Genomic DNA, 27,993 nt, shown 5'->3' with positions numbered 1-27,993 from the left:
TCAAACCTTTCACCATGGCTGATACTTCAAACAAGGCCAAACCCGAAACCAAACTTGAACCGGTCCAAATCACCAACATACTACTAAAGGAGGCTAACTTCCTGCGGTGGTCACAATCAGTCTGGATGTATATTCGAGGGATAGGGAAGATATGGTATCTGACTGGTGAAACCAAGGAGCCCGAGAAAACAGACCCATCCCATGTTGTATGAGATGCTGAGAATTCCATGGTGATGGTGTGGCTTGTGAATGCTATGGACGAAGAGATTAGCGCAATTTACATGTGCTATTCTACTGCAAAGGAACTCTGGGACAATGTTAGTTAGATGTACTCTGACCTTGGAAATTACTCTCAGATATATGAATTGCAGCAAAAGATCAGCAATACTCACCAAGGAGAAGGCAGTGTAACAAGGTATTTAAATGTTCTCAAGGGACTATGGCAGGATTTAGACTTATTCAATGATTATGAATGGAAAAATCCTGATGATTGCAATCACAATAAGAAGATGGCAGAGAATGCCATAATCCTTGTGCCGCACGATTGCAACCGTGTCAACATGGACTGCATACATGGGATAGCTCTGATACCATTTGTTATGAACCCACTAGGTAGAACTCACTCTTGAAAACCAGCTTACAAGAAAAGGGTGTCTAGAAGCTTATAAACTACCAACCAATCCTATACTTAGTCGATGTGGGATTGTAACAGGAGTTTTGAAGAAAAGCCTAGAGTATGGTGCGATTATTGTAATAAGCCACACCACACTCGAGAGACTTGCTGGAAACTCCATGGAAAGCAAAATGAAGCCAAGGCTAATTTCTTGAGTGCTGAGTAGGTGGATCACTTTCTTCAATTGCTGAAATCCACTCCTACATTCGGTCTTCCTGCTGGTTCCTTGGTCCAAACAAGAGATATCTCTAGTGCCTACTCTTGTGGCTTAGCTCTTGCACCATGGATTATTGATTCTGGTGCACCTGATCATATGACTAATACCTCACAATTGTTTCAATCTTATTACCCTTGTCCTGGTAATAAAAACGTTAGAATTGCAGATGAGAGTTTTTCATCCATTGCCAAAACAGGATATGTCCAAATCTTTGAGAAAATCAAACTAAAATTAGTCCTTCACGTCCCTAAACTTGCTTGTAATCTACTGTCTATTAGTAAACTCTCACGGGATTCTAATTGTCGTATCATATTTTTCGATTCCCATTGTGAATTTCAGGACCAACTCTCAGGAAGGATGATTGGAAGTGCTAGGATGATTGATAGACTCTATTATTTCGATGAGAACCTATTCAACAATAAACAAGCTCGGGTTTGAGTAGTAGTACTAGTTCAACATCTGTACGTTTGTTTCCAAGCTTATTTAAAACCTTGGATTGCAACTCTCTTCATTGTGATACTTGTCATTTATCCACGAGTCATCGAAACACTTATAAATAAAAAATTTATCGTGCTTCAAAACCTTTTTATTTAATCCATAGTGATGTTTGGGTCCCTCAAAAATCACTACTGCATCTGGAAAAAAATGGTTTGTGACGTTTATTGACGATCATACACAGTTGTGTTGGGTGTATTTGACAAGTGACAAATCTGAAGTTGAAAAAATATTCAAGGAGTTTTATAATATGGTTGAAAATCAGTTTCAAACAACAATCAGTATTCTTAGAACCAACAATGGTACTGAATACTTTAACAAATGTTTAAGAATTTTTCTTTCAGAAAAGGGTATTCAACATCAATCCACTTGTTGTGGCACCCCACAACAAAATGGCATTGCCAAGAGAAAAAATTGTCACTTATTAGAGGTTGCACGAGCCATACTGTTTTCTATGCATGTTCCTAAATATTTATGGGTTGATGCTCATTTAACTGCATGTTATCTCATTAATAGGATGCCTACTCGAGTTTTAAAATACATCACCCCTTTAGTTTGCCTAAAGGAGATTTTCCCTACTTGTTGGATAACATCAGATTTGCAACTAAAAGTTTTTGGGTGCACTATTTTTGTTCATATACTGACCCATCTTCAATCCAAACTTGATCCTAGGGCAGAAAAATGTGTTTTCCTCGTTTATGCTCCTAATAAGAGAGGGTACAAATGTTTTAATCCCATAACAAAAAAAATAAAAAATAAAAAATCACTCGAGTATGGATGTCATTTTTATTGAAAAACAACCTTATTTTAACCATAACTATCTTCAGGGGGAGAAAGAGAAAAGTGAAGATGAGTTCTGGAAAACTTCTACACCTCTCCCTAATGTTTTCCTTGACATTGACATCCATTCTTCTCCTTTAAAAGGTCATGAAACCCATACTTTACCTAGTTAAAATAATGGAAATACTAGTCTATCGGTACAAGGCATGAGTGATTCACAAACAGGGAAAGAAATACTCCAAATATTCCCTCATCTGAGCTTCGTGTTTATACCAAAAGAAGAGATCTTCAGAATAATAGAAATCATTCTTCGAATCCGGAGCAAGGCCAATCATCATCACCTCCACGAGTTGGTCATTCAAATACTCCAGGTACCTCTTCTTCTCCTGCTCAATCTATTGATAATTCAGCTGATCTTGATCTGCCTATAGCCCTTAGGAAAGGAGTTTGAACTTCTACCACACATTCTATTGCCAAACATCTATCCTATCATAGACTCTCTGTTACTCATAAGCCTTAACATCAAGTGTTTCTCATCTGTTTATTCCAAGTACCATTCAGGAAGCCCTGGATCACTCGGAATGGAGATTGGCTGTTCAAGAAGAGGTGAATGCACTAATTGCTAATGACACTTAGGAAATTGGTGATCTACTGGAGGAGAAGAAGACTGTTGGCTATAAATGGGTATTTACAGTTAAAAGGCTTATGGTAGTATAGAGAGGTACAAAGCAAGACTTGTGGCGAAGGGGTTCACTCAAACATATGGAATTGACTACTAAAAAACATTTGCTCCTATAGCCAAGATGAACTCAATCCGTGTGTTACTCACTCAAGTAGTTCATTCCAACTGGCCCTTATTATATCAATTAGATGTGAAGAATGTCTTCTTAAATGGAGACCTAGAGAATGAAGTTTTTATGGATCTACCACCAAGCTTTGAAGGCAAAGGTGACAAAGGCAAGGTGTGCAGATTGAGAAAATCATTGTATGGACTCGAACAATCATCTAGAGCTTGGTTTGAACGCTTTGGGAAGATAGTAAAGAGTCACAGCTACTGCTAAGGTCAAGCTGATCACACTATGTTCTATAGACACACTGGTGGAGGCAAAGTAGCTATTCTTATTGTCTATGTTAATGATATTATTCTGACAAGTGATGACAACAATGAGCTTGAGAGGTTAAAGAAGATTCTTGCTAAAGAGTTTGAGATCAAAGACTTGGGTAACTTGAAGTATTTCCTTGGTATGGAGTTTGCAAGGTCAAAGAAAGAAACTTTTGTTTCCCAACGAAAATATGTTCTTGATTTACTTGGAGAAACAGATTTACTAAGGTGTAAAGCAGAAGAAACACCTATAGAGCCAAAACTAAGACTTCAACCAGCTAAACCTTCTTTTTTTTTTTTATAAGTAACACTTCAACCAGCTAAACCTGAAGAAGTAACCAATAGAGAACAATACCAAAGATTGGTAGGGAAGCTCCTTTATCTTTCTCACACACGTCCTGACATAGCTTTTGCAACAAGTGTGGTAAGCCAATTTATGCACTCACCAGGACCTGAGCATTTTGATGCAGTTTACATAATCCTAAGGTACCTAAAGGGGACTCCAGGTAAAGGCTTATTATTTGGAGGTCATGGAAATCGACAAGTTGAAATATACACTGATGCAGATTGGGCTGGAAGTGTCACTGATAGAAGGTCAACTTCTGGCTATTGCACATTTGTTGGAGGGAACTTAGTAACATGGCACAACAAGAAACAAAATGTGGTGGCAAGGAGTAGTGCAGAGGCCAGGCCAAGTTTGGGGTTGTTGCTCATGGAGTTTGTGAAGCACTGTTGATTAAAAGATTGCTGAAGAATTAAAGGTTACTAATTCACTACCAATGAAACTGTATTGAGATAATAAAGCTACAATAGCTATTGCTCACAATCCAGTTCTTTATGATAGAACAAAACATGTGGAGGTGGACAAGCATTTTATCAAGGAGAAAATAGATAGTGGGGTAATCTGTTTACCCTATATCTCGACAGCTGAGCAAGTAGCAAACATACTTACAAAGGGACTGCCAAAGAAACAGTTTGAAAACTTAATCAACAAGCTGGCCATGGAAGATATCTTTAGACCAGCTTGAGGGGGAGTGTTGGAAAGTTTCCAAATCTGTCTGGTCAACTTTACTGGATTCTAGGGGAATATTGGCTGTAAATGTGTGAATATTCTAGGAGATTTAATTTCCTTAGAAGTTAGCATTTAATTTATTCTTTCCTTATTTTCTTCTGATGTAATTTATAAATACTGCCTTGTATCTATGCTACGAATTAATGAGAATTATTCCTACAAAATGCTCTCTCATTCTAGAGATTCTTTTGAGTATCTTATACATTCCATGGCATATCAATGCTAACTTATTTCTTTTCTGCGAGATGCAGATTGTATGGATGGGGTCGCAGTTAAAACCATTCCCCGTTTTCAAAGCTCTGCTCCTCCCTTTTCATGTCTGCATTCTTCTTCTAGCACTCTCAAGCTTGTATTAAGTTTTGTTCAAGTGTCTGTAACATTTATGCCCTGCTTTTGATATGCTCCTCTACTGCTTGTAATTTTGTCATGTCAGGTGTGTTGGATTTATCATAGTGGGGGATACTCGTATAGGGCTTCAAAGGGAGAGACTTTAGTTGGGAGGTGGTAGCTACTATTGTACCACCATTTAGCCAAAGAAATCCACTTGTACCCATCTTTAGGGTAATCTCCTGTGAAACTTCTAGAGTATAGTTCAGGATCTCAGTTTGGCCATAAGACTGAAAAGTGGTACACCGAGGTATAATTCAAGGTCTTGGATTGGAATAACTCTTGCCAGAACTTGCTAGTGAATGTTGCCCATCTGTGATAAATGTGTCTCGCATGCCATGAAGCTTCATGATATTATTGATAAACCGTAGAGCTAGATGATGCTATTTGAAGGAAATTAATGGAACAAAATGGGCATACTTTGTGAGTCTGTCCACAACTAGAATAATTGAATACATGTAGGAAACTAGTAGTCCCTCTATACAGTCCATGGACATCGATAACTTCCTTGGAGGTACTAGTAGAGGCTATAGTAAATCAAAAGGCTAGTGTTTTCTATTTTGCTCTTTCGACAGGTGCCACACTCTTTGACATAAGCTCTGACGTCAGCATTCATCCCCACCAAAAAAAATCCCTCCTAGCTCTTCAGGCTATCATTAACACTGCTCAGGATTCAGCAATTGAGGGTACATCTTTTACTGATATACACTATCCCTTTATAGAATAGAATTCCATCCCCCCTTTTAATATACTGTAGGGAGCTAACAGACGACTCCATAATTGAAAGGATGCACTGCACTTCTTCGTCCCCTTCAAAGCTAGCCTTTAAGGTCTTCCACATTTTGAGCTACCAAGGAAGTGATGGCAACTAATTCCACCTTGGAGCCTTCTTTTTCCTTCTAGATAGCACATCTGCCACCTTGTTTTCCCGCCCACATATGAATTCCACCACCAAGTCATACCCTAGCAGTTTGGAAACCCTTTTTGTTTGAGATGGAGTCCTCATATTTTGTTCCAACAAATATTTGACTTCGTGGTCTATTCTGATATGAAATGATTGCCCAAACAAGTAGGGTCTCCACTTTTGTATAGCTAGGACAATGGCCAAGAGTTCCTTTTCTTAGGTTGATAGGAACGAGTCCCTTCCCTTTAATCCCTTGCTTGCTTAGGAATGCAATAGGTGTTAATTCCTGCATTACCACGCCCCTATACCAGACTCCAAGGCATCGTACTCCACTGTGAGGACCTTCGTAAAATCTGGCAAGCTGAGTACTAATGGTTGCATTACAACAATCTCTAACTTACTAAAAGCTTCTTCAGCTTTTTCATCCCACCCAAAAGGATCCTTTTCAGCAACTGAGTTAAGTGGGCAGCAATGGCAACACACCCCTTAATAAACTTAACTCTTTTTTATTGGCACTGGGTGTCAGGGAACAAAGTCCCAACTAATCTCAGCAGTGCATTCCTTATCAAGGACTTTTTTTGTAAGTACATCTTATGTAATTCAAGGGGAAATTCCCCAAGGAGTATACCATCAAGGCCAAGACTCTTACCACTTGACCCAACTCCTAGAGGTTTACCTCCTAATAATTTTCTAATTTCTATAGTATATGTTAATCCAAAGAAACCCCTTAATGGTTTCAGAGTGGTGGGCCGGCCTAGGCCACCTTGCCATGGCCTCACTCTTCTTCGGATTGGCCCTGACCCCTTTACCCGATACAATGTGTCCAAAACACTCCACCTCACCAACCACAAACCTACATTTTGACCCCTTTGCAAAGAGCTACAACTGCTTCAACACCTCCAACACCCTTCTTAGATGCCCATGGTGTTTAGTTTTAGTCTTACTGTAGACTACAATGTCATTAAAAAAACAACACAAAATCCCTCAAGAATAACTTAAAAATCTCATTCATCAAACTCTGAAACGTGAACGTGGCGTTGGTGAGCCCAAATGGCATCACCAAAACATAATGATCCTCGTAGGTCCTAAAGGCCGCTTTTGGTATGTCTTCAGCTTTCATCCTTGCTCCACATAGCTCATCCAAGAATTTATCTACCACCAGAATGGGAAATTTACTTTTGTTGGTTTCCTTATTAAATGCCCTATAGTTGACATACATTCGCCTTGAACCATCAGCACCAAGAGTACTAGTGACAAAAAAGGGGCTTTCACTAGGCCTTATAACTCCAGACTTACCTTCAATGAAACATGAAAACCACTAGGAAATGCTTATTTATTTATTTATTAATAAGTTGAAAACCACTAGGAAATGCCCTAGATACCGCCCTTCTCCTTAGCGTTCTGTTTCAATAAGTCAAAGGGGCTGCCAGGAAAAGAGTTTACAGCAGACCCACATACTTGTACACCCTAAAACACTTCCAGAAACCATAGGATATACCCAATGAGATATATTACACAACAACTCAAGTTCCCTAGGTTTGAGGTACAAATTGGAGTCCAAGAATGTGGCACCGCTAGCACAAGGCTAGTCACACGGTCAACACAATTACACACACTTGTGCATTTGGATACTTGAATATGGGCTCTTAAAGGCTCACTTTTAGGCCCAACAACGGGTCCAGACAAAGGCTTCAGGAGGACTTTAGGACACCACACATGGGCTGTCACTAGCCCTAACACAAGAAACCAGTTCAGCCACATCAACAGTGGCACCTACCTGCTGGAAACAGAAATCCTAAGGGACTAATTAAGTCCTTGACAGTATTAGAACTTATGTCTAGCTAAATGTAGTGTAGTCCATACAAAAGAGCATCATTGTATCTAAATGAGTGTCATGCTTAACACAATTAGAAACCAAAGGAAATCAGATCAGTCCAAGCGTGCAAAAGTAGCAGGGAGGAACTTTTGAGGCTTATTTTAAGTAGAATTATTAATAGCAATGGTATGGGCTTTTTCCTAGGTTGCAAAGGAGGACCTTACGAGCTTGATTTCAAGGTAAGTGGCACGATCATACTTTTACATGAGCTGTAATTATTTTGTTTTGCTTGGAAAGTGTAGTTTATCTACACAATCTACTGCCATCTTCATTGACCAGCCCCTTTTCATGAATCTTGGTTGGATTATGATAATGTTGCTTGTGGATGCAATTATGTATGTTTTGCTTACTAAGTTAATTGTCTTGAATAGATCCTTTTTTTTTATAAGTAAATAAACATATTAATTTTGGTCATCTTGAATTGATCCTATGTTATGATAATCATGCTTATGAATGTTATTAAGCCATGATTAGTGCTATGCCATGCTGCTTATCAAATCGTGTTAACGGGTCGTGTTCGTGTCGTGTCAAGGTATGTACATTACACTTAACGGGTCAACACGAACACGACCCGTTAAGGATTTCGTGTCAAAATTCCAAACCCGAACACAACACGATAAGATAACGGGTTGACACGACACGACCCGTTATGACCCGTTAATGAATAATAAATAAATTGACACGACATGACACGACACGACCTGTTTCGTTTCAATCCGTTTACGTTAATGGGTAGGACATACACGATACGACACGACACGACCCGTTTGACTTAATTGATTTTATATAAATATCTAAATATAAATAATATCTATAAAAAATAAAAAACTAACTACAAGTCTAAAATTACAATCTAAACAAATATGATCCACACAATTTGTAATAATATTCATTATTAAAATTACATCCCAAATATAATAAACAAAACATACAATGTAAATATATTAATGTTACAATCTCAAATATAATAAAAAATTAAAAACACAGATCTAAACAAATTTAGAACTTGAAGAAGGAAGTGGAGCGTCCTCCCTGCCCTTTAGGTCTAAGGGTATAAAGGTAAATTTAATTTTCTTAACGGGTCATAACGGGTTGACCCGTTAGTGACCCGTTAAGCAATCGTGTCTTAACGGGTCAACCCGTTTTGACCCGAACCCGTTAAGGCTAAACCCTAACCCGCTTTTATCGTGTCGTGTTCGTATTGGGTTAACGGGTCGTGTCACATATTGCCACCCCTAGCCATGCACATGAATATGACATGCCAAGAACATCATGAAGTTGATTTCTTGACATGCATCTGTTAAGAAAAGATTAGGGAAAAGCCATGTGAACAATGAGTTGAGCTTTAACAATCAGCAGATTATGTTATGGGTGATATCGAAACATCAAGATGTCAGGAAAGATTGGTACTTCATTTCATTTTGGGCAAGTGTTATTATCCTTTAATACTGTATCATTTTTTAAAACTCAGGAAATATTATCAAATTAAAATTAGGAAAAAAATATGGTAAAAAGGATAGGCTTTAATTGGAATGGAGGCAAATTCCAGAAATATTTATGGCAAACTGACCTGAATGAGCAGTATATACAACCATAGGATACCATGCTGAAGGCCAAGATCCTTAATAAATCGCCGGTATCAGGTATATACAGAGTATGCAGGACCATTTTCCATCCCCTTATCAAAATGGAAACACTTGGAACATTCAGCATCAATACACCAGAAATACACGTGCTAAAGCAAGACTATGTAAAAGCAGAATATGAACACTGACCTTATCAAGAACCATAACCATGAAATCAAATCTAAACCATGAACAGAGAACTGATAGTAGTTTGGCGAAGAACCTTTGAACTCTGATCAAGGCCATGGGATGCAACCTATCAAGCAAAATAAAACATTATTATTCAATGAGAATAAAGCAGCAAAAGGAAACTTGAACAAAATACAATCACTCTTTATTGGATAACATAATAACATAAACCAAAAGGAAAAAAAAGACTTTCACCATGTAAGTTAGAGCAGCATAGCGTTCCTCATTCAAGTACAATGGTTTCCCTCTATGCATTTCAATGTCCTGCAAAATGGGAAAAGAAAATTGTAAAAAGTGCACATGAAGTTTCATGTAGACATTAAAGACACAAAAATGAGAAATGATACTTGCAAACGTGAGTGTGCAAGTGCCGTGCAGTCGCTTTGAAAAAAGTGAATAAATATGGGACCCACATGAAAAGAAATTAATTTTTTAATAGTGGATCACACTCTTTTTCAAAGCGACTGCACGGCGTTTACGCATTCCACGACTGTATGTAGCATTACTCCTTTAAGAATAAAGCAAATCATAGATCAAGAAGTTTTGAAACATTGGCATCCAAGCAATCAATTGGACCTTTCAATGTAAACAGAGGAAGTTCCAAATGAGAGCAATATCATTATCATGACTATTACTATTATTATGATTTTTTTTATTTAAGTATAAGTAATTACTATTATTATTATGTTATTATTGACCAAATTAATCCTTCCATCATTCCATTAGTCAACTGTGAAAAAATTTCAAGTCAACAAAAATAACAAATGACAAAACAAAGAAATAATATAATTTTTTTTTATAGGTAAAAAGTTATATTCATAGAAATAGGTAAAGCCCAAGTAGTATACATGAGAAACACCTAACTAGAGTTTACAATAGAAAGTAGAAGGTCATGGACACTTTGTCCGTTACAAACTATAGCCCCCCCCCCCCCAAAAAAAAAAAAAAAGGACTTAAAGAAGAAAACTTTTAGCTCATCTGTTGTTCTCTCTTGATCTTCGAAGCTTCTCGCATTTCTCTCCCTCCAAATACACCAACACATACAAATAGGAATCATTCACCAGATGGCCGCTATCTGTGAGTTACCATGAAGGCCTCTCCAGTTTGCAAGGAAATCCACAAATCTAAGGGGCATGACCCATGACAATCCTATTCTCATGAACAAATCATCCCACATGTTCCTAGCCACCTTACAGTGTAAAAGTAGATGATCTACTGATTCTCCATGCTTCTTACACATACAACACCAATCCAACATGATTACCTGTTGTTTCCTCAGATTGTCTGTAGTGAGGATCTTATAAGGATGTTGACAAAACAAAGAAAGTTGCTTTTGAGGGGGCTTTTGTCTGTCATATGCTCTTCCACGCAAAACTAGTCATTACAGGACTCGTTAACACTTTGTAAAATGATCTAACAATGAAATTACCTTTCTTGGAATGACTCCATTGCATCTTATCTCTAGTACCCCTTGTCAGACTTACAGAGTACAGCGCCACAAAGAACTCAGTAATAGACTCCAACTCCTAATCTTGGGCTGTCCTAATGAAATCAATGTTCCATTGAGGGGAGCCTTTTGAAAATACCAAAAGATCGACAATCGCTGCATCCTTTTCTCTTGCTAACTCAAAAATAGCAGGGAAGGTGTCTCGGAGGCTATGATTACCACACCATTTGTCATTCCAAAAACTGACACGCGAACCATCGCCCACCACAATGTGTTCATGTTCTCAAAAGGTCTCCCAAAGTCTCCTAATATATTTCCACAATCCCACTTCATGTGTGCCTCATACCTCATTCGAGCACCATCCTTCCCAAACCTCTCCAAATTGTGAATTTATAACAGACTTCCATAGGGCCTCCCTTTCATGTTGGTACCTCCACAACCATTTACCCAAGAGGGCTTGATTAGATTTCGTCAAGTGGCGGATCCCCAATCCTCCCCCAGAAATTGGAGTACAAACCGTTGACCAATTAACCAGATAGAATTTGAACTCTTCCCCCAATCCACTCTACAGGAAATCTCTTTGTAGCTTCTCAATATAGTTAGCTACCTTTGAAGGAAGCGGGAACAAGGACAAAAAGTAGGTAGGTAGATTTGAAAGTGTACTTTTAATTAAAGTCAGCCTACCTCCTTTCGATAAATATAACCTCTTCCAAGAAACCAATCTGTGCTCCACCTTTTCAACCACATCATTCCAAATCCCTACCGATTTAAAAGAAGCACCCAATGGTAATCCAATATACTTCATCGGCAAAGATGATAACTTGCAACCAAAGAATGTAGCTAAGTTCTCCGCATCGTGGACAGCCCCCACTAGCACTAATTCAGACTTTGAAAGGTTGATACTCAATCTTGATATAGCTGCAAAACAAAGGAGTAGCGCCCTCAAGGCTTGAATGTGTCCAAGATGTGCTCCACAAAAAATGAGAGTTTCATCAGCAAAGAGCAAGTGAGAAATATTGAGATCGCCATTCCCCATTGAAAACCATGGAATAACCCACCCTCCACTAGACTCTCAATCATCTTACTGAGAGCTTCCATGACAAATAAAAAAAGTAAAGGAGATAACAGATCCTCCCGTCTCAAGCTACGGAAGGAGTTGAGGAAACCCACCGATGAGCCATTCACCAAGATAGAGAAACAAACTGAAGAGATGAAGAATTCCACCCATTTTTGCCATCTTCCCCCAAAACCATATCTTTCAAGTAGAGTAAGAATTGCCAGTTGACATGGTCATATGCTTTCTCCATGTCTAACTTGCAAAGTAACCCGAGTTCTCTAGACTTAAGTCGTCCGTCCTCCAAAACTTCATTTGCTATAAGCACCGAATCAAGTATTTGTCTGCCTTTGATGAGAAATAAAAAAAGTATTTGTCTACCTTTGACGAAAGCATTTTGTGGCTTCGAAATAAGTTTTTCCACCACCGAACTCGATCTATTCGCAAGCACTTTTGATAGAATTTTATACACCCCATTCATGAGACTAATGGGACGATAGTCTCTAACGTCCACGGACCCCACCTTTTTGGGAATGAGTGCTTAGAAGGTAGTATTAAGACTCTTCAAATTTAGCATTTGTATGAAATTCATGAAAGACTTACATTAGATCTTCCTTAATCACCTTCCAACAAGCTTGAAAGAAGCCTGAAGTAAACTCTTTCGGACCGGGAGCCTTATCACTTATCATACCTCTGATTACTCTGCTCACCTCTTCTTCAAATGGCCTCCCTAGTCACCCTGCACTCTGCTGATCTAATGCTGAAAAATTCAAACCATCCACTTTCGGTCTCCAAATATGCTCTTCAAATAAGAGTTGTTGATAATACTGCTCAATGTGGTTGTTGATTACCAACTGATCCAAAGAAACTGCCCCATCTACCTTCAATGAATCAATTGCATTGTTCTTCCTATGGGAATTAGCCACCCTATGGAAGAATTTCGTGCACTTATCCCCCTCCTTGAGCCAAAGCACCCTTTATTTTTGTCTCCATAAAACCTCCTCCATCAAAGTAACTCTTTCAAGTTCAGGTACTACCTGACTCTTGTGGATTTTTTCAGGTGCAAAAAGTGTTTTGGCCGCCTCCTCTCCTTCCAAACCCTGTAACTCCTCCACAAGAGAACGCCTCTGCTCAATCACATTGCCAAAAACTTGTTCATTCCATTGCTTCAAGTCCTGTTTCAGTGCTTTCAACTTTTTTGCCATTATGAAACTTGGATAGCCTCGGAAATTGTAAGAAGACCACTATTCTCTGACCCTGTCTACAAAATCGTCAGTTTTAAGCCACATTCTCAAACTTAAAATACCTTCTACCACATTGGATGCCTCCACATTCTAAAATGATGGGGAAGTGATCAGAGCATAACCGGGGTAACCTTCTTTGAGCTACATCCGGGCAGTGTGACTCATTCAGTGGTTAACAAAAATCCATCAATCCTCGACCAAGATGGAATTTCTCGGTTGTTGGACCAAGTAAACGTGCCTCCTGCAAGTGGAATGTCCATAAGTTCCTACTCTAAGATGAAGTCAGAAAAATCCCTCAATGCTGGGGTGATGTGTGATACACCCGACCTTTCGCTTGGAAATCTAGATATGTTAAAATCCCCCCCAATGCAAGTTGGTAGCTCCCACCAACTCTTCCCACAATAGCCTTCTCTCCGAATCAATGTTTGGGCCATAAACTCCAGCAAATGCCCATTTGAAGCCGTCCTCTAAGTTCACAAAAGAGCATGCGACAGAAAAGACTCCCACACAATCCTCCACCATATCCACCACCCTTTTATCGAACATAATTAGAACTCCCCCAGATGCTCCTTTTGATGGCAGGTAAGACCACCCAACATGTTGCCCTCTCCATAAACTGCAGACTATTTATCTTGTAATTGCTTCCAACTTGGTCTCTTGTAAACAAATTATATCCCCCTTCCATTGGCAAAGTAAATTTCTAACTTGGAGCCTCTTATTAGGATCATGCAGACCCCTCACGTTCCATGATATGATTTTTGACTTCATGGGACAACCATTTTACCCCTCCCCTTACAACGTTCTCGGGTCGAGCTCTTCTCTCCACCATCATCATTCCTTGCCCATGTTAGCCTCTTGAGTTCTCTTTCCCTCTTTTTAACCAAATTCATAGATAGGTCCGATTTGGATTGAGCATTAGTGGCCTCTATGGCTGTGAGTAAAGCCATAAATTCGATTTCGAAGCCCTTGCATTTAATCCCTATCATCAATTTAAGATCCAAAGCTTTTTAAATGACCCAATCTGTCACGTTGGGATGAAATGAATTTAGAGGAGTAAGTTCATCCACCCCATTCTTGAAAGCCTCATACAAAAGCAACGAACCAACCAATTTAGCCTCCCCCCTATCACCCACAAAGTCCAATTTATCACCGATAGCTGTTTTTTTGCTGAACAAAATTTTTCCGACAACTGCACAGTAGACGGCACTGAACAACAATTGTCGACAACCTCAGAAAGTTCCAACAATGGTTTTTGTGGTGTCCCACAGTGTTCTAAAGGTCTTGGTACCTCTGTTGATAGTGTCGTAGCCTTCTCCAACGTTGGGACCACAGCCTTCGCCGCCATGGGGCTAGGAGGCAGCCCAGCATGTGCTAGCATCAATAGCTGTGCCACCAAGAGCTCTGGTAGCCCACCCATACTCTCTGCAGGCACCATCGCATCTATTTGTAGGGGCTCTATTTCTATAGCGTCGACGTCGTGGAGGTGGGATGTCACAGTGGTAGGAAACAACCCAGAGACCACTGGCGCACCAGTCTGTGCCTTCCCCAAGCTTGGTGGACCACTTGTCGAACCACAGACAGGAGTCGAGGGTCCTATTGGCGTTACAGCCTCCATGTTCTCCGTCATAGCTATTATTGCTGGCACAGGTTCTCCGTCGCCGCTGGAGTCTGGATCGTGCATAGACGTCACCGATGTTACTACCCCTGGTCGGTGAACCACCGACAAGACTTCTGGGCTTGGGTTGGACATGGAGCCTATTTCGAAAACCGGCCCACGTTTCGGTTTCCACTTTGGGCTAGTAAGGCGCTGGGCCAAGCCCACCTTTTTATTTCCAAAACTTATTTTTCCCTTAACGGGCCTGACTGATTTGGGCCCTTTGTAGGCCAAAACTTTTTTCACTGCCCCATTAGCCAATCCCATCTGCTGAAATATTTGGTCCATACCCAAACTCTCAACTTTGCTTATTTGTTCCTCCACTGCCAATTTCAGTGAAGCAAACTCATCTTTCAAACATAAGAGGGATCTCCAATCCATGCTTTCCCCTGTTTTTGGTAAAGAGTCTTGACCAATCTGTTCTGCAACAGTGTAGCAACCCTCTCTGCCTCCCTTTTTCCAGCGCCACCTCTCACAACCTCTGCAAAAGATTGAGCCTCCTTCCCCTTCCCCTTCTCTTTCTCCTTCCCCTTCCCTGTCAAGCTGACCAGTTTAGGAACCAACACCGATGTCTTGTTCAAAGAAATAGGCATGGACTGAATGTGTTTCATTTCCATTGAAAGACTCTTCCACCCCTTTCCTTCCATGCCTGCTGGAATAGCTAAGAGACCTCGATGCCCACTGCTGCTATATTCTGCAACTTCTAAGATTCGTCCAAAGTCGTTGGAATGCCGGTGAACAAACAGTGCCTAGGCACCATCACGATATGTCTTGCAGAACTCTTTTTTTCCTTCAGAGAAATAGCATTCTTCCACTGTCATCGCAAGCCAACGAGCACTAGCATGACTCAATACCAGCTCCTTGATGAACCCCCTATTCTTTTCAATGATACGAAAATATTGACCCCCCTCTAATGACAAAATAAAAACCTGTCTCTATAGCTAGATGTATAAAACCACCCATTGACACTACTGAATCTCTCAAAATGAAAACTCACTATAGAAAGCTAAGTTCGGCAACAGTCACCGGAAAAACTCACCATGGTGACAATAAAAAGAAGTGTAAGAACAATGTGAAAAAGCAAAAGTAGTGGGTTTTTAAAGAAATAATATTATTAAAAAAACTTCATTTAAAAATAAAAATAAAAAATAAAAGTTTTAAAAAAAAGTTTCAATTTAAAATGAATAACTATGTTTTTCTTATGAATTATATTTTTGTTTAAAGAAAGTCAAGACTGAATTTTTTAGAAGTTTTTTTTTTTTTAATTTTAAATTCAACTTAAAAAATAAAGAATTTATAGAAGTTTAAATTGAAATTAAATCCTAAAACTGATATTCATTTTAAATTGAAATGTTTTTTAGAATTTTTAAATTTTAAATGAATTTTTTGTTTTTTATATTATTTCTGTATTTTTTTAATTTTAAAATATGATGCACAAGTCACGTCTAGGAGTTGACTAATGGAATAGTGACGGAAGGATTAAGTTGATCAAAGTTAAAAGTATAAGGAGTAAAGCGTTCAAAATTAAAACTTAGAGACTAATATGTCTTAGAGGCAAACCAGAGGAACTATTTTAGCATTGAACCCTAAAGAAAAGTGGGTACATCAACACAGAAAGAAACCAGCAGGTGCACAAACAATTACCTCTTCACCAAAAGCATCCAAATAAGGTGACGGCCAAGGAGCCTGTCGTGCGCATCTCTGTAACAGGATTGTTGTTCTCTATCACATCAAAGAGTGTCACTAATCAGTTATCAATTGGGAAAAAAAAGGTGGAAAGAAAAATCAAGACAAAACTCAAAGATACACAAACAAATGAAAAACTATTTAGGGTAGAAAGCATACCCTGATCAAAAGGAACACTCCAGTACCAGCACCACAGGCCATTGCATGAGCTTGGCATCCGCTTTGGCTTTAGAATCAATAAACAAATAACCGAATTTCCAGTTAGTTGATAAACCATACTCACGCAAAACAGGTGATCGTGAGATCGAATCTTAAAGCATGAATTGTTAAAATATAATTCAATCCTTATTTTTTAGTGAAATGTAATGTCTTGTTACATCAGGATCAGGAGTGCATCCATGTGCACTTTTGAAAAAACATTCTCTCTAGAAGCAACTGAGGATGGGTAGAACAAGAACCTGCAGCATGGCTTCCAGCTGGGAGAGCATAATCTACCACACAGGAGGCATAATGCAGGATCAACAAGGATAGATTTGCAGTCAGGGCAACACTGTTTTATCAACCTGATAGAAAATATATACTATGAATGGAAATTTTCATGAGGAAGAAAAAGAAGGAAAGATCGCCTGTGAGGATATCTGAAGTGGAGAAGTTAAAACAAACCTCTGCAAGAGATCCTGGTAAACATGGGGAAGATGCATCAACTTAAATGGAACTGCAGGTGTAATGTGCATAACACCTCCAAAACTACAACGCTCAAATTCCTTGTGAAAATGATAAAACCATTTTAAAACTAGAGAACGCAGAACTTCTTCCTTCAAAACAACATCCAGTGATGGAATTTTAAACATGTTCTCCAGATTTTGAACTTCATTGAGCTCGACCAGAGAACCATCATCCATCATATCATTGATGGCAAAAGATGATCTACCAAGCACATTATTCCTATCACAGAATGGTGCAGGGGAAGAAGAGTATAGCAGTTTCCACAGCAGTGCACACCTCCGCAAATAAGGGAAACTCATGCTACGAATTGTATCTCTTATATTACTAGATGAGCCAATATGGTTTGAAGCATAAAATTTCTGGGCACATCCAGATTCTGCCAAAACTTTTGAGATGTCAGAAATCAGGCAATCATTAAATCCTAGTTCACTTGTCTTGCATTGATGCAACCCGCAATACATAATTATAGCCTGCATTCCAATTTGCATGATCAGGAGACTAGACTACGTCTAAAAAGAATTACTTACAAAAAGAACTACGTGCTGCTAACATACCTGTGCTATAGAGACAGCATAGAAGAGATGCACAAGGGACAACAATGATTCTTTGCAAGAAAGAAATGGGAATGGTAGACAAAACAGAACCCACATCAATGATGAAAATGGGTCACGAGAAAGGACAGGATTAGAAGCTCGATTCCAAAATTGAGTATCAGGACATGATTCTTCCTTCTCAACATGTTTTAAGATGCGCAACATATTACCTGTGAAGCATAGCAATGATGATAGCAGATAAACAGAATATAAAGAATTGATAATCAACATCCCAAAATGTTAAAAAAAAAAAAAAACTGCTATACATGTATTGCGTTAATTGCAAAGAAGACAAAAGGAAGAGGATATTGTAATCATCATAAACAGGTGTTATGCAAATATTCTAACCACAAATCAAGCATAAATCCAATAAGGTTTGACTCAACATATTGATTATGCTACATCTCTCACATGTCAACATTGGATCTCTTTAGCAGGATAGGAACAAAAACTTTATGACAGAAAATTAAAGGGGGTAGGTAGAAGGGAGGGAAAAAGGAAGGATAAAATGTATCTTGTATTATATTTCCACTATACCTAGTTTGAAATTGCTTTTGATATATTACAGGGGCAAAATTACCAAATTTATGCTATTTTTTCTTCTTTTTTTATGGATGAAATATGGAAAACATGATTGGACAAAATCATACAATAGGAAGAGGTGAATTTAATCATACAAGACCATCATTGTGTTAAATTGGTGCTACGTGTACAAGAAAAGTGGGGAGTCCATGGACTACTTACTATTACATTGTGATGCGGCCACGAGCTTATGGAATGATCTCTTTGCTAGAGTGGGGCTACATTGGGTGGATGCCACGAAGGGTGTTAAATTTATTGGCAAGTTGGAGGCATCCAAGGTAACTATCAAATAGAAGCTATGTAGATCTATCTATGGTGGTGCATATGAATGGGGAGGAATGGACCGAGTTTTGAGGATCATGAATGGACAATGGATGAGCTTAGAACTTTTTATTAATACCTTATTCCATTGGTCAATTGTTATAGATTTTAATGGCATGAACATTCAAGATTTCCTTTTATCTTTAGAAAATCAGGCATAGGTTTTGCTCTTGTATACGTCCCATGTACTTGGGTTCTGCCTACTTTTCTTCTTATCTACTGGTAAGAAAAAATCATAGAATTTATATTTTAACACTCCTCATATGTGGGATTAAGTATGGAGTCAAGGTTTGAACTCAATATCTCAACTCTGACACCATTTATATGCCAATTGTACAAAATGTTTAAGCTAATGCGTGGATGTGATTTAATCATATAATTTACATTGTAACATAAACAATAATAGCTTATAAGATGAGAAGGCCACAAAAGTAACAAAATTGTACCTTGTCCGGACGTGCCACTGGCATAATCTATAGATATACCAGAGCAAATAGATGATGCAAAAAGCTGAGTACCTCTATATCTCTGAAGCACATGAACACCATTCTTAGTTTGCGAGTTTTGGACAACTTTTAGCAGCAACAACATTATAAATCCACTAGAAGATTTGAGTTCCTCATACATGGCGTTGAGGCCATAATTTGGAGTGATATGAGTCCTTCCACAACGAGCGGCAATTTCCATTGAGATGAGGGAGTACTTAAGAGTGTCCCACATAAGCATTGAGTGGCTTACCCTTGCAGACCTTGATAACTTATCCTGTTTGTTTGGGTAATACATTTTAAAGAGCACTTGACAAACTGGCTCAAGATTTTGCCTCATTCTTCCATTTTTCTGCAGGGGAAAAGCTTTAAGAGTTTCACCCTTCCCAACCACATTGGCTGCAGATCTCAAGAGAAGCAAGGCTTGCTGAATGCGGAGTGAACTAATTTCTTCAGATGATGTTGCTGAAGACCCAGCACCTAGAGAAGAACTCAAGGTTGAACTTACAGACTGCTTCCAGACTTCCTTGCAAATCCCCGGCAAAGCAGGCAAGACAGAGTTGACAAGTCGACGACATACGGGGCAGAGAAACTCTCCCTGACCAGATGGAGGACATGAAAGATCAAAAAAAGCCCCTTTCCTTTAACCGCAAAAAATCAAAGGCACAGTAAGGCTTTACCTGAGATGGATCCACAATATGCCCTCCTTCGAAAACAATTCTTCTGACAGATCTGGATAACAAGTCAGACATCTTAGAAATTTTTCATAAACAAACATCGAAGTCTCTCCTTCACAAGAATGGTTACGGTAAGCCTATGAATATCTTTCCCAGTTGTTTCAAGATGAGAACACAAATCGCAAAAAAACTTTGAAGCATACATAGGTTTTATGGATCTTATTAAGTTTCTCTAATGCAACTATTCAACAAAAGGGATAAACAGATGTAGAGAAATTCAGATGGGAAGGAAAAAAAAAAATCAGATAACAAACTCAAGATCTTATTATGTGTTTGAGCCATGCCACCGTTTGCCACAAGGGCAAGGTGGTTATGAAACGCCTTGAGGCAATTACCTTCAATGGATTATCTAACCACGCATAAAGCTACCAAGCAAATGCACCTTCTACCATTTACATCTTAACAATTGGCATGCCCAATTGCGCTATCTCTAGTTACTTGTGTTTCCAAGTCACTTAAATCTTATTTTGCTTGCATTTAACCTTTTAATTCAACTGTCTCTATAATTGTATTACTAGGAGTGATTAATTATGCAATTGGGAATTACATAATATTGTTATGTCATTATTGATAGACAGCTATCCATTTTATTTTAGAACAGAAATGCAAAACATGCTGGACGAACTACAGAACAGTCAGCTAAACTTTCCCTCGGTTATCCATTTGCCTTGGTACACATATATACACAACAATATTCCAGCGCACACCCATATCTTCAGCTTCACGTCAATTCAAAGCTTAATCACAAAGCTTAAGCATATAAGGCGAGACACTCTAAAGCCCAATCCCCTCAGTCCCAATATAAAATTTTTGGCATGCAATTTCAATTTCATGGAAGTTGCACAATCTACATTAAGATAACCTTCAGATTATTCACCAAAGTATATTTAAAATGCAAAAGAATTTCCTGAGGCCACCGGACTGGGGAAACTTCCCCTAGAATTACCCAAGGTGAACTTGCAAAAAACTCCTTACTAAGGGCCTGTGCACCCCCGAGATTAATCGGAACTTAGTTCTTCGACACCCGGCACCAATTAAAAAAAAGCATATTTATAATGCTAACAGATTACACATACAAATTGAGACAATAGAGAGCCTTATTTCCTTGTCCCACCATAAAAACTAGCAGGTTTGTGGTTCCAAGCACATTGCAATGCCACAAAATGTTTGAGACTCATTCGAGGTTTCAAAAGGAAAATTTCTATATATAAATGCATAATCTAAATCCAGGCAGAAAACAGAAGGCATTCAATTATTCTATCACCAAAATTATGACAAGAAAGATCTGGCATAATTTAAGATTTCAACTCTCCTCTTTCAGAGATAAGACATCCCAGAGTGCAGAGCAAAAGGCAGTAAGAGCCAAAATAAAAAAAATACTCATAATCTTATGTCATATGAAATCTTCTTCCCAAATATTTACCTCTCTTTCAATGAAGATAAATAGCGATCAAGACATCCCTGATGCACGGCGTGCCCACAGGAAGAAATATGAACTCCATCACAATCTGAAGGGCCAAATCCATCGTATGACGGACACTTTGAAGTAGATTCTACAGAAGCCTCATCATTATGAGAATCTTGAGATCCTGAAGGACTTTCTTTCTTCTCCCTCAAAAGAGCAACTATGTACTTTCCAAGCAAGACAGATTCTGTGTCTCTGCTTTTTTCAAAACCCCCTTTAACAGTAGGAATTTTAGTATCTTCCTTTGAAAAATCGGAATGCAACAAATTATCATGCACTTCCCTAAGTATGGAGAAGTACATATCTTGTTCCAATGTCTCAATCGAACATGCACTTCTCTCGCTCCCATCCTTCGATATGTGTGGCACTTGAATATCCCTCAATGCAGGGAACTGAGCCTTGAAAAATCCTAGAAAAGCGTTGACTTCCTCAGGTTGCCCACAAAACTCGTTGACTGCATTCTGTACCAACTGTGCTGAAAGAGAAGATGAAATCGACCCTGGACTGCCAGACGATGTGCTTGTTTCAGATTGATCGGTCACCTTGCCAGTGGCTGTAGAAACATTCTCCTTCTCTAAACGACAAAATTGTTCCCATGATGGGGGACCTCTTTCGACAAAACTCACAAGTCTCGATTTCTTGTTCCAAGAAAGCAAAATCATCAATTTGTGACTTAACTACAAGCAATATATATCTATTGATAGTAGTAAAATTATTCCACAACAAAAAAAACCTAGAGGAAACAGAACTGAAAGCAAAGACCCTGCTTACCTGGAGATGAATCAGGAATGATATTGGGTTTTTCGAGTTGGGATCATGGCATAGAGAGCAAGCAACTTGTGCAGACTCTTCTGAATCATCTCCAACATCAGATCTATTTACATCTCGTCCAGAATTTGAACCTTCATCCACAGCAGGATCAATGCTTGCCAAAAACTTAGATTGCTCAACTCTCATTTTCTCCTGCATAACAAACCAAGTTAATTCATGCCTTGGAAAAAGTTACTTTGGTGAAAACAAAAGAATAAACATACAGCAAGAGCAGTTTAGAATTTTTTTTTTCTAAATTAAATTTTGTTTAAGAATTGCTGTCGAAAATGTGAAATACCCAGGAATGTATGAGGGATATACTCAGGTGAACAGACAGAACTAGACAACCATCTCTTTCAAATTTAGGAAACAAGTCAAACCCTCCCAATTATGAAACAAAGAATTCTCCTACTAAATATATTACACAAATGAAGCCTCTGCAACAATCATTCATTCTCTGACAAAGTCACTGGAAGAAATGCATTCAAAAGAAAAAATAAATAAATCTCACCAAGATGGCAGCTTGCCTCTCTCGAGCTTTTGCCTTGCGTTTCTCACTATCAGAATCCGATCTGGAGAGATTCGTATCGCTACTAGGATTGGGTTGTGATAGACAACTGACGACTTCAGGTGCAAGTTGTTCCAATTTGGCCATGCATCCAGAATCAATCTCAGCAAACTTCTTCAATATACTTTCAATCAGGGAAGAAAGGTTGCATCCTCCTGCATCCAAAAAGATGTCTGTGTTTTCTTTCTTCTCCATCCTCATCAAAACAACAAGAAGTGACAACAAACTTTGTCCACCAGCACCATAGTTTAATCCCTCCCAAATTTCTTCACTAGAATCAGCTAGGATTGGGAATACATCTTCAGAACATGGCTGATCACAAGATTCTCTCTGCCGACAACAGATGTCTAATGCTAACGAGAGTAAGTGCAATGCAGTAAGAACAACACCATCAGGAGCACGTGATTCAGTCCCTTTATCAGTGAAAACAGCATAAAACAGCACTGCCCGGATAATTCGAAGGACCACCTTACAAGTCGCTACTCTAGCTACCTCTTTGAGTGGAGAAAAAATCTTAGTCCACATGGGCAGCTGATTGGTCCATACAGAGACCCTACAGAAGCGCAAGTATCTTTCTTCAGCACTCTGCAAATCCCTTGAATTCCAACGAGGGTGGTACAAATCCAATTCTTTCCAATATCTCCATCGGAGTGAATACGTACCCTGCATACAATATATATATATATATATTATGTATATATCAGAACCAATGTGTGTCAACTCAGGAACACTAAAAGGTTTTGGAAAGAAACAAAACCTGATTAAAGCCAGATGGTCTGGAATATGAAGCAACAGTATCCAATATTTCCTGAAGCTGGTCAGACTTTGAGAGGTCACGAGGAAGAGATTTCACCAATTGACTACGAGTGGCGTCTCCAATGGCTAACTTACAAATCAACTCTCTTTTCAAACTTTCAGCTGTAGTTATCCCAGAAAACCGCCTTTCTTTGACTATCTGAATAATGATAGTGAGCATTTCCTGTAACAGAACTGGTTCAAACCTGAAACCAAGTGCTCATTACCAGAAGATCAACATGATATTAGGGGATCAAATACCCACCTCAATATAACATAAAAAAAGGTTACACTCACAAGGACAATTTCATGATGATATTAAGAATACATATATATATATATATTTTTTATAAGTATATATATATATATAGAGAGAGAGAGAGTAATGTAAACTGACCAACACTATTCTGCTGCAGACATAACAATAAATAAAAATAACTCAAAAGGGGAAAAAATACGCCTGATATCTATAGATTAATAAAAGGTGCACCAGCTGATGGTACTAATCATGTATGAGTTGAGATGAGCACGTACTCATTGGACTCATCAAGATTCAAAGAAAGGTAGTTTGACAGCCCAAAGCGTTCTAGAATTCTACTGACGAACAGATCAGGTGGAGCCAGTGCAGCACAGCACTGCAGCAGAAATAGATCAAGCTCTAGACTCTGTTCAGACCTGCAGCAAAAAACTATCAGAAAAACACAAGTACCCCTTAGCTTTCTTACCACAGACAAAAAAAACTAATAAAACCCCCAAGTTCTCGACAAAGTACATTATCACATTGTATAATTTACTAACCACCGAACTGAACGATACCATTCACAGGAATATAGGGCAGCATCGCCATGCTTCCTCCACATTCCAGCATGAACCTCAGCACAAAATACCCTCACTCGTAAAGGATGCTCCATAACAAAGGCAGAAAAACCAAATGGGTGGCAGCCCCCAAGAACATGAGCAAAGAAATCAATGCAGCTTGTTGATAACGAGTTAACAGAACTGCCACTAGTCATATTTGGCAGTGCAGATTCACCAAAACATCTTCTCAATGCTTTATGCAAAAGAAGTGAAAGTAACCGATGCAATGGAATGTGGACAGATATATCCTGTGAACTAACATTGTAAACTATGTTTGGCCAATCAGACAAATTCAAAATATGTAGTGCATCTATATCCATTGTATCATCCTCCATCAGAATGTCATTAAACCACGCAGAGCTGCTGGCATTAACAGCATCGGCGTCATAACTGATCATTGGTTTGTTGTCCTTACTTTTCCTATTCTCCAATTCAAAATTCACACCAAGACCACTATGTACATCTGAATAGCGCCGCAAACCATGATCTTCACTTGAACTCGCAAGTCTGCCAAAAATATATTTGCCTTTTCTAATCTTGGATAATGTCTCCTTTATTGCTGCAAAATTGCTACCAGAGTTACTGCTAGTATTTGGAGTTAATTTATTAAGAGCAGCCCCAGTGGTATTATCAACTTCCAACCAGTTCTCAATAGCCTTCAGACACTCGTGCATTAACCACTTGACAGATGGTGGAATGAAGAGATGAGAAACAGTATCATGTTTAGCTTCACCAAACTTTGATGCACAAGGGAGACTACTCTTTGGTGTCGCGCTACATGCAGAGCTTTCCTGGGATAACCGTCCAACTTTGGCATGCCGTAAAACATCTGTGTCAACCATATCTAGCTTATCTTGCTCATATGTGCTAGAAAGTATTTCACCATCCGTCTCTTCACTACTAGCAACTGAAAATGCCCCATCCACCAGGAGAGAATGAATATTACCGATAGAGTGACATAAAGCAAATGGCAAAAGCATAATCTCATTATCGTCTTCTATGTGGATGCCTGTTTCTCTCTTTTGCGGGTTCATCCCTTGCACAAAAGCCAAAAGTCTCACCCAACTTCTAGATATATCTTTCTGGTCATGGATTACATATTTAGCCACAACAGCATGACTCATAACAAAGCGAATATCTTCAAGCACACGAAGAGTGGTCTCATACAAGGTTCCCCACTTGCCAGCCTGCAAAAGGACAATTTATCCACAATCTTTTATATAGAACAGAACTGAAAAGGGATCTCTTTCCCCTAAAAAAGAACTGATATTTTAAAGGGAAATAGTTATCAGCCAATAAAGTTTTAAAGCAATAACTATTTTTATCTATGTAACATGATGATCAAAATCTGCCACTTGCAAAAAAGGTTAAAAATTTTGTGTTACCTGCAAACGACCATCTTCACCAGCACATGAAACAAAAATGTCTCCCAAACATCCTAATAACATGGCAAGTAGGTTCATTTCCTTCACGAGACGTGGTGTTAAAGTTGGCACAGTGAAGATTTGCACAGAGAATGTAGATAGTAGCGTATGATTCTTGAGAGCATTATCACCACCCTCTTTTATGACTTCATTTACAGCAATTGGATAGTAGCTCAAAAATACTTTCCCAAACTCATACTTGAAAAGAGGTTCCCCAAGTAGTTTCAAAAGCAAGTCATATAGTTTCTTCACAACTTCCTCTTTCAAAAACCTCTCTGTCCTCACCAGAATCTCCAATAAACCAACAGAAGAAAAGACAATCCTAGAAACAAAACTGAGCAAACTCTCACTGTACTTGCAAAACTCTAAAAGCATCTCAACCACTGCAGATGTTAGTTCATTCGCAACCTTCATCCTTTCAGCAATACGATCAACAGTTCTAGGACTTTCTGGAGAACTAGTTTCAGCAAGTAATAACTTGCTTTTCCAACAAACGAAGAGAGCATTAAGGACAGGCCCCACAGAGTTTGTAAGCTCCTCGGGAAGGGGTCGTATTTGTTCCGCACCTTTATGCTTTGAGCAGAAGCCCTCACGTTTCCATGCCGTAACATCCCCACAATCACAGCAACCACCGCCTGTATAAATAATAGAAAAATCATGGTCCTTGTGGTTCCCATTCTGAAAACAAGGAACACAAATTGCACATGTTGGGTCATGTTCGCAAGTCCGACACCTATATGCTACATCATTATTTCCCCAAACAGCGCCACAAACACCACGCTGGCCAAGACTCATTTTGGAGAGGTTCTTTAGGGCAGTGGATGGTTCACCCTCAAACATCAACCATTGTAACCACAGCATGCTCTCCCTGAATCTTCTTTTCAAGCTAGAATTGGATTTTTTAGAACTTGGCTTGGCTTCCCAGAGTGCCTCCACCCCTTCCTCATCCATAAGCAATATAGCAGAAACCAGCTCTGGAATGCGGGATTTGTCATCCTTGACAAATGCAACTAAACCATGTTGGAGTTGATCAAGTTTGTCCTCAGGTACTCCAAGTAGAGCAAGCCTCTGGTATAAAACGAACATGCAAAATGTTAACATATAGACCCCTAACCAAAATACGATTTAGATAAAAAATAAAATAAAATAAAAATAACTTCCTCAGTGACGATCTAAAGTAAAGTCTTATCAAACATGAGCCAAAAATCAGAACATTTACATTCATTCACTTATCTATGAAAAAAAGTCCGAGGAGAAGGGCGCATATACTGAGGTAAGTTTCCATGTAATCCATTTTGTTATATCAGAAGACCCGCTACGTACTTAAATTGGCTAAAATTCTAAAATCCATGAGTTTAATTTCATTATATCGCCCATTTGCTCAACGCACAAAGCATAAGCGGCGGCGCCCGGGGGTGGGGGGTTTTGAGGAATTACAACCACAAAGAAATATACAAAACTTATGGAAAAAAAAAAAAGAGAGAGAGAGCCAAATTTAAGCAATAAAAGCATACACACAGGTTCACATAACAATATCAACCTCAACTCTGATTACAAAAAGAAGTAGTAGTGGTAGTAGAAATAATAATAGTAATAACAACAACAACAACAATAATAAAGAAGCAATGAAACGCAAACAAAAGAAAAAGAATCAAACGGAAGTTTATAGAATAAAATCGAAGGGAAAGTGTACCCGCAGGATTCGATCACGGGGCTTGAGAGGGCTGGACTCGGGAGGTGAATCGATGTCCATGTTATCCATAATACTAGGAGAGCTGCGCCAGTAGCGCAGCAGCCAATCCGCGCAACACAAACACCGCCGAAGCCCAGAGCTGTCGCTACCCAGGTTTGCTTCTGCAACAATTGCTTCTCCCCCAAGAATTTTTTTTCCTCAGAAACCCTAAGATCCCCTTTTTAAATTTCCAGGGGACTCTGATTCTCTGGAATCCCGCAGCAGCAGCGGCAGCTGGAATTATGCTTCCATTTCCTAACCCCACCCAACACTCTTTAATTCTTTATCTGGAATTATCTCAGAGATATATAATGGTAAATACTATTTCTTATATACTTACCACTGCGGTTCCTACCTGTATACTGTCGTTTGGTTTTTTCTTCTTTTTTTTTTTTTTTTTTTCTTTTCCAGATATTTCGGCTAAAGAGAAATTAATATAATTGGCTTTTTGGAATTAAAATATACAGACAGATAAATTTATTTATCAATCAT

At 38.9% G+C, this 27,993-nt stretch overlaps 2 protein-coding genes across 5 annotated transcripts in view; one reads left to right on the top strand and one right to left on the bottom strand.

Annotated features, from left to right (window-relative positions):
* Positions 1-27,780, bottom strand: part of LOC109006800 (E3 ubiquitin-protein ligase PRT6) — a 34,065-nt gene extending 6,285 nt beyond the window's left edge. For 2 of the 4 annotated variants that reach the window (XM_018986191.2, XM_018986190.2), the window contains exons 1-18: positions 27,463-27,780; positions 25,731-26,837; positions 24,286-25,532; positions 24,022-24,162; positions 23,450-23,693; positions 22,636-23,355; positions 22,086-22,277; positions 21,273-21,952; positions 19,793-19,844; positions 19,074-19,710; positions 17,686-17,894; positions 17,069-17,601; positions 16,864-16,968; positions 16,565-16,631; positions 16,364-16,441; positions 9,516-9,584; positions 9,282-9,387; positions 9,077-9,184 (exon numbers count right to left, since the gene is read on the bottom strand). In XM_018986191.2, the coding sequence (XP_018841736.1) occupies positions 9,313-9,387; positions 9,516-9,584; positions 16,364-16,441; positions 16,565-16,631; positions 16,864-16,968; positions 17,069-17,601; positions 17,686-17,894; positions 19,074-19,710; positions 19,793-19,844; positions 21,273-21,952; positions 22,086-22,277; positions 22,636-23,355; positions 23,450-23,693; positions 24,022-24,162; positions 24,286-25,532; positions 25,731-26,837; positions 27,463-27,531 (6,225 nt within the window). In that variant the 5' untranslated portion in view covers positions 27,532-27,780 and the 3' untranslated portion in view covers positions 9,077-9,184; positions 9,282-9,312. Of the gene's footprint in view, positions 1-8,666; positions 8,804-9,076; positions 9,185-9,281; positions 9,388-9,515; positions 9,585-16,363; positions 16,442-16,564; positions 16,632-16,863; positions 16,969-17,068; positions 17,602-17,685; positions 17,895-19,073; positions 19,711-19,792; positions 19,845-21,272; positions 21,953-22,085; positions 22,278-22,635; positions 23,356-23,449; positions 23,694-24,021; positions 24,163-24,285; positions 25,533-25,730; positions 26,838-27,462 lie in introns of those variants that run through there. The other 2 variants (XM_018986192.2, XM_018986193.2) reach the window with 2 other exon arrangements.
* On the top strand, positions 15-4,003 carry LOC109006745. Its single transcript, XM_018986120.1, has 4 exons — positions 15-206; positions 357-415; positions 3,256-3,407; positions 3,717-4,003. The coding sequence occupies exons 1-4, from the start codon at positions 15-17 to the stop codon at positions 4,001-4,003; spliced, it is 690 nt and encodes a 229-aa protein (XP_018841665.1).
* Positions 27,781-27,993: the final 213 nt, after the last annotated feature.

Source organism: Juglans regia, chromosome 4 (genome assembly GCF_001411555.2).
Source record: "Juglans regia cultivar Chandler chromosome 4, Walnut 2.0, whole genome shotgun sequence".
NCBI classification, from domain to species: Eukaryota; Viridiplantae; Streptophyta; class Magnoliopsida; order Fagales; family Juglandaceae; genus Juglans; species Juglans regia.
This window is presented reverse-complemented; position numbering and strand designations above follow the sequence as displayed.

Excerpts from the sequence above, each read along its gene's own strand:
- LOC109006745 (XM_018986120.1), top strand. The coding sequence starts at position 15 with ATGGCTGATACTTCAAACAAGGCCAAACCCGAAACCAAACTTGAACCG. Across the intron at positions 207-356 it reads AAACAGACCCATCCCATGTT|ATATATGAATTGCAGCAAAA; the intron begins GTATGAGATGCT and ends AATTACTCTCAG. Across the intron at positions 3,408-3,716 it reads TAACTTGAAGTATTTCCTTG|GACCTGAGCATTTTGATGCA; the intron begins GTATGGAGTTTG and ends TGCACTCACCAG.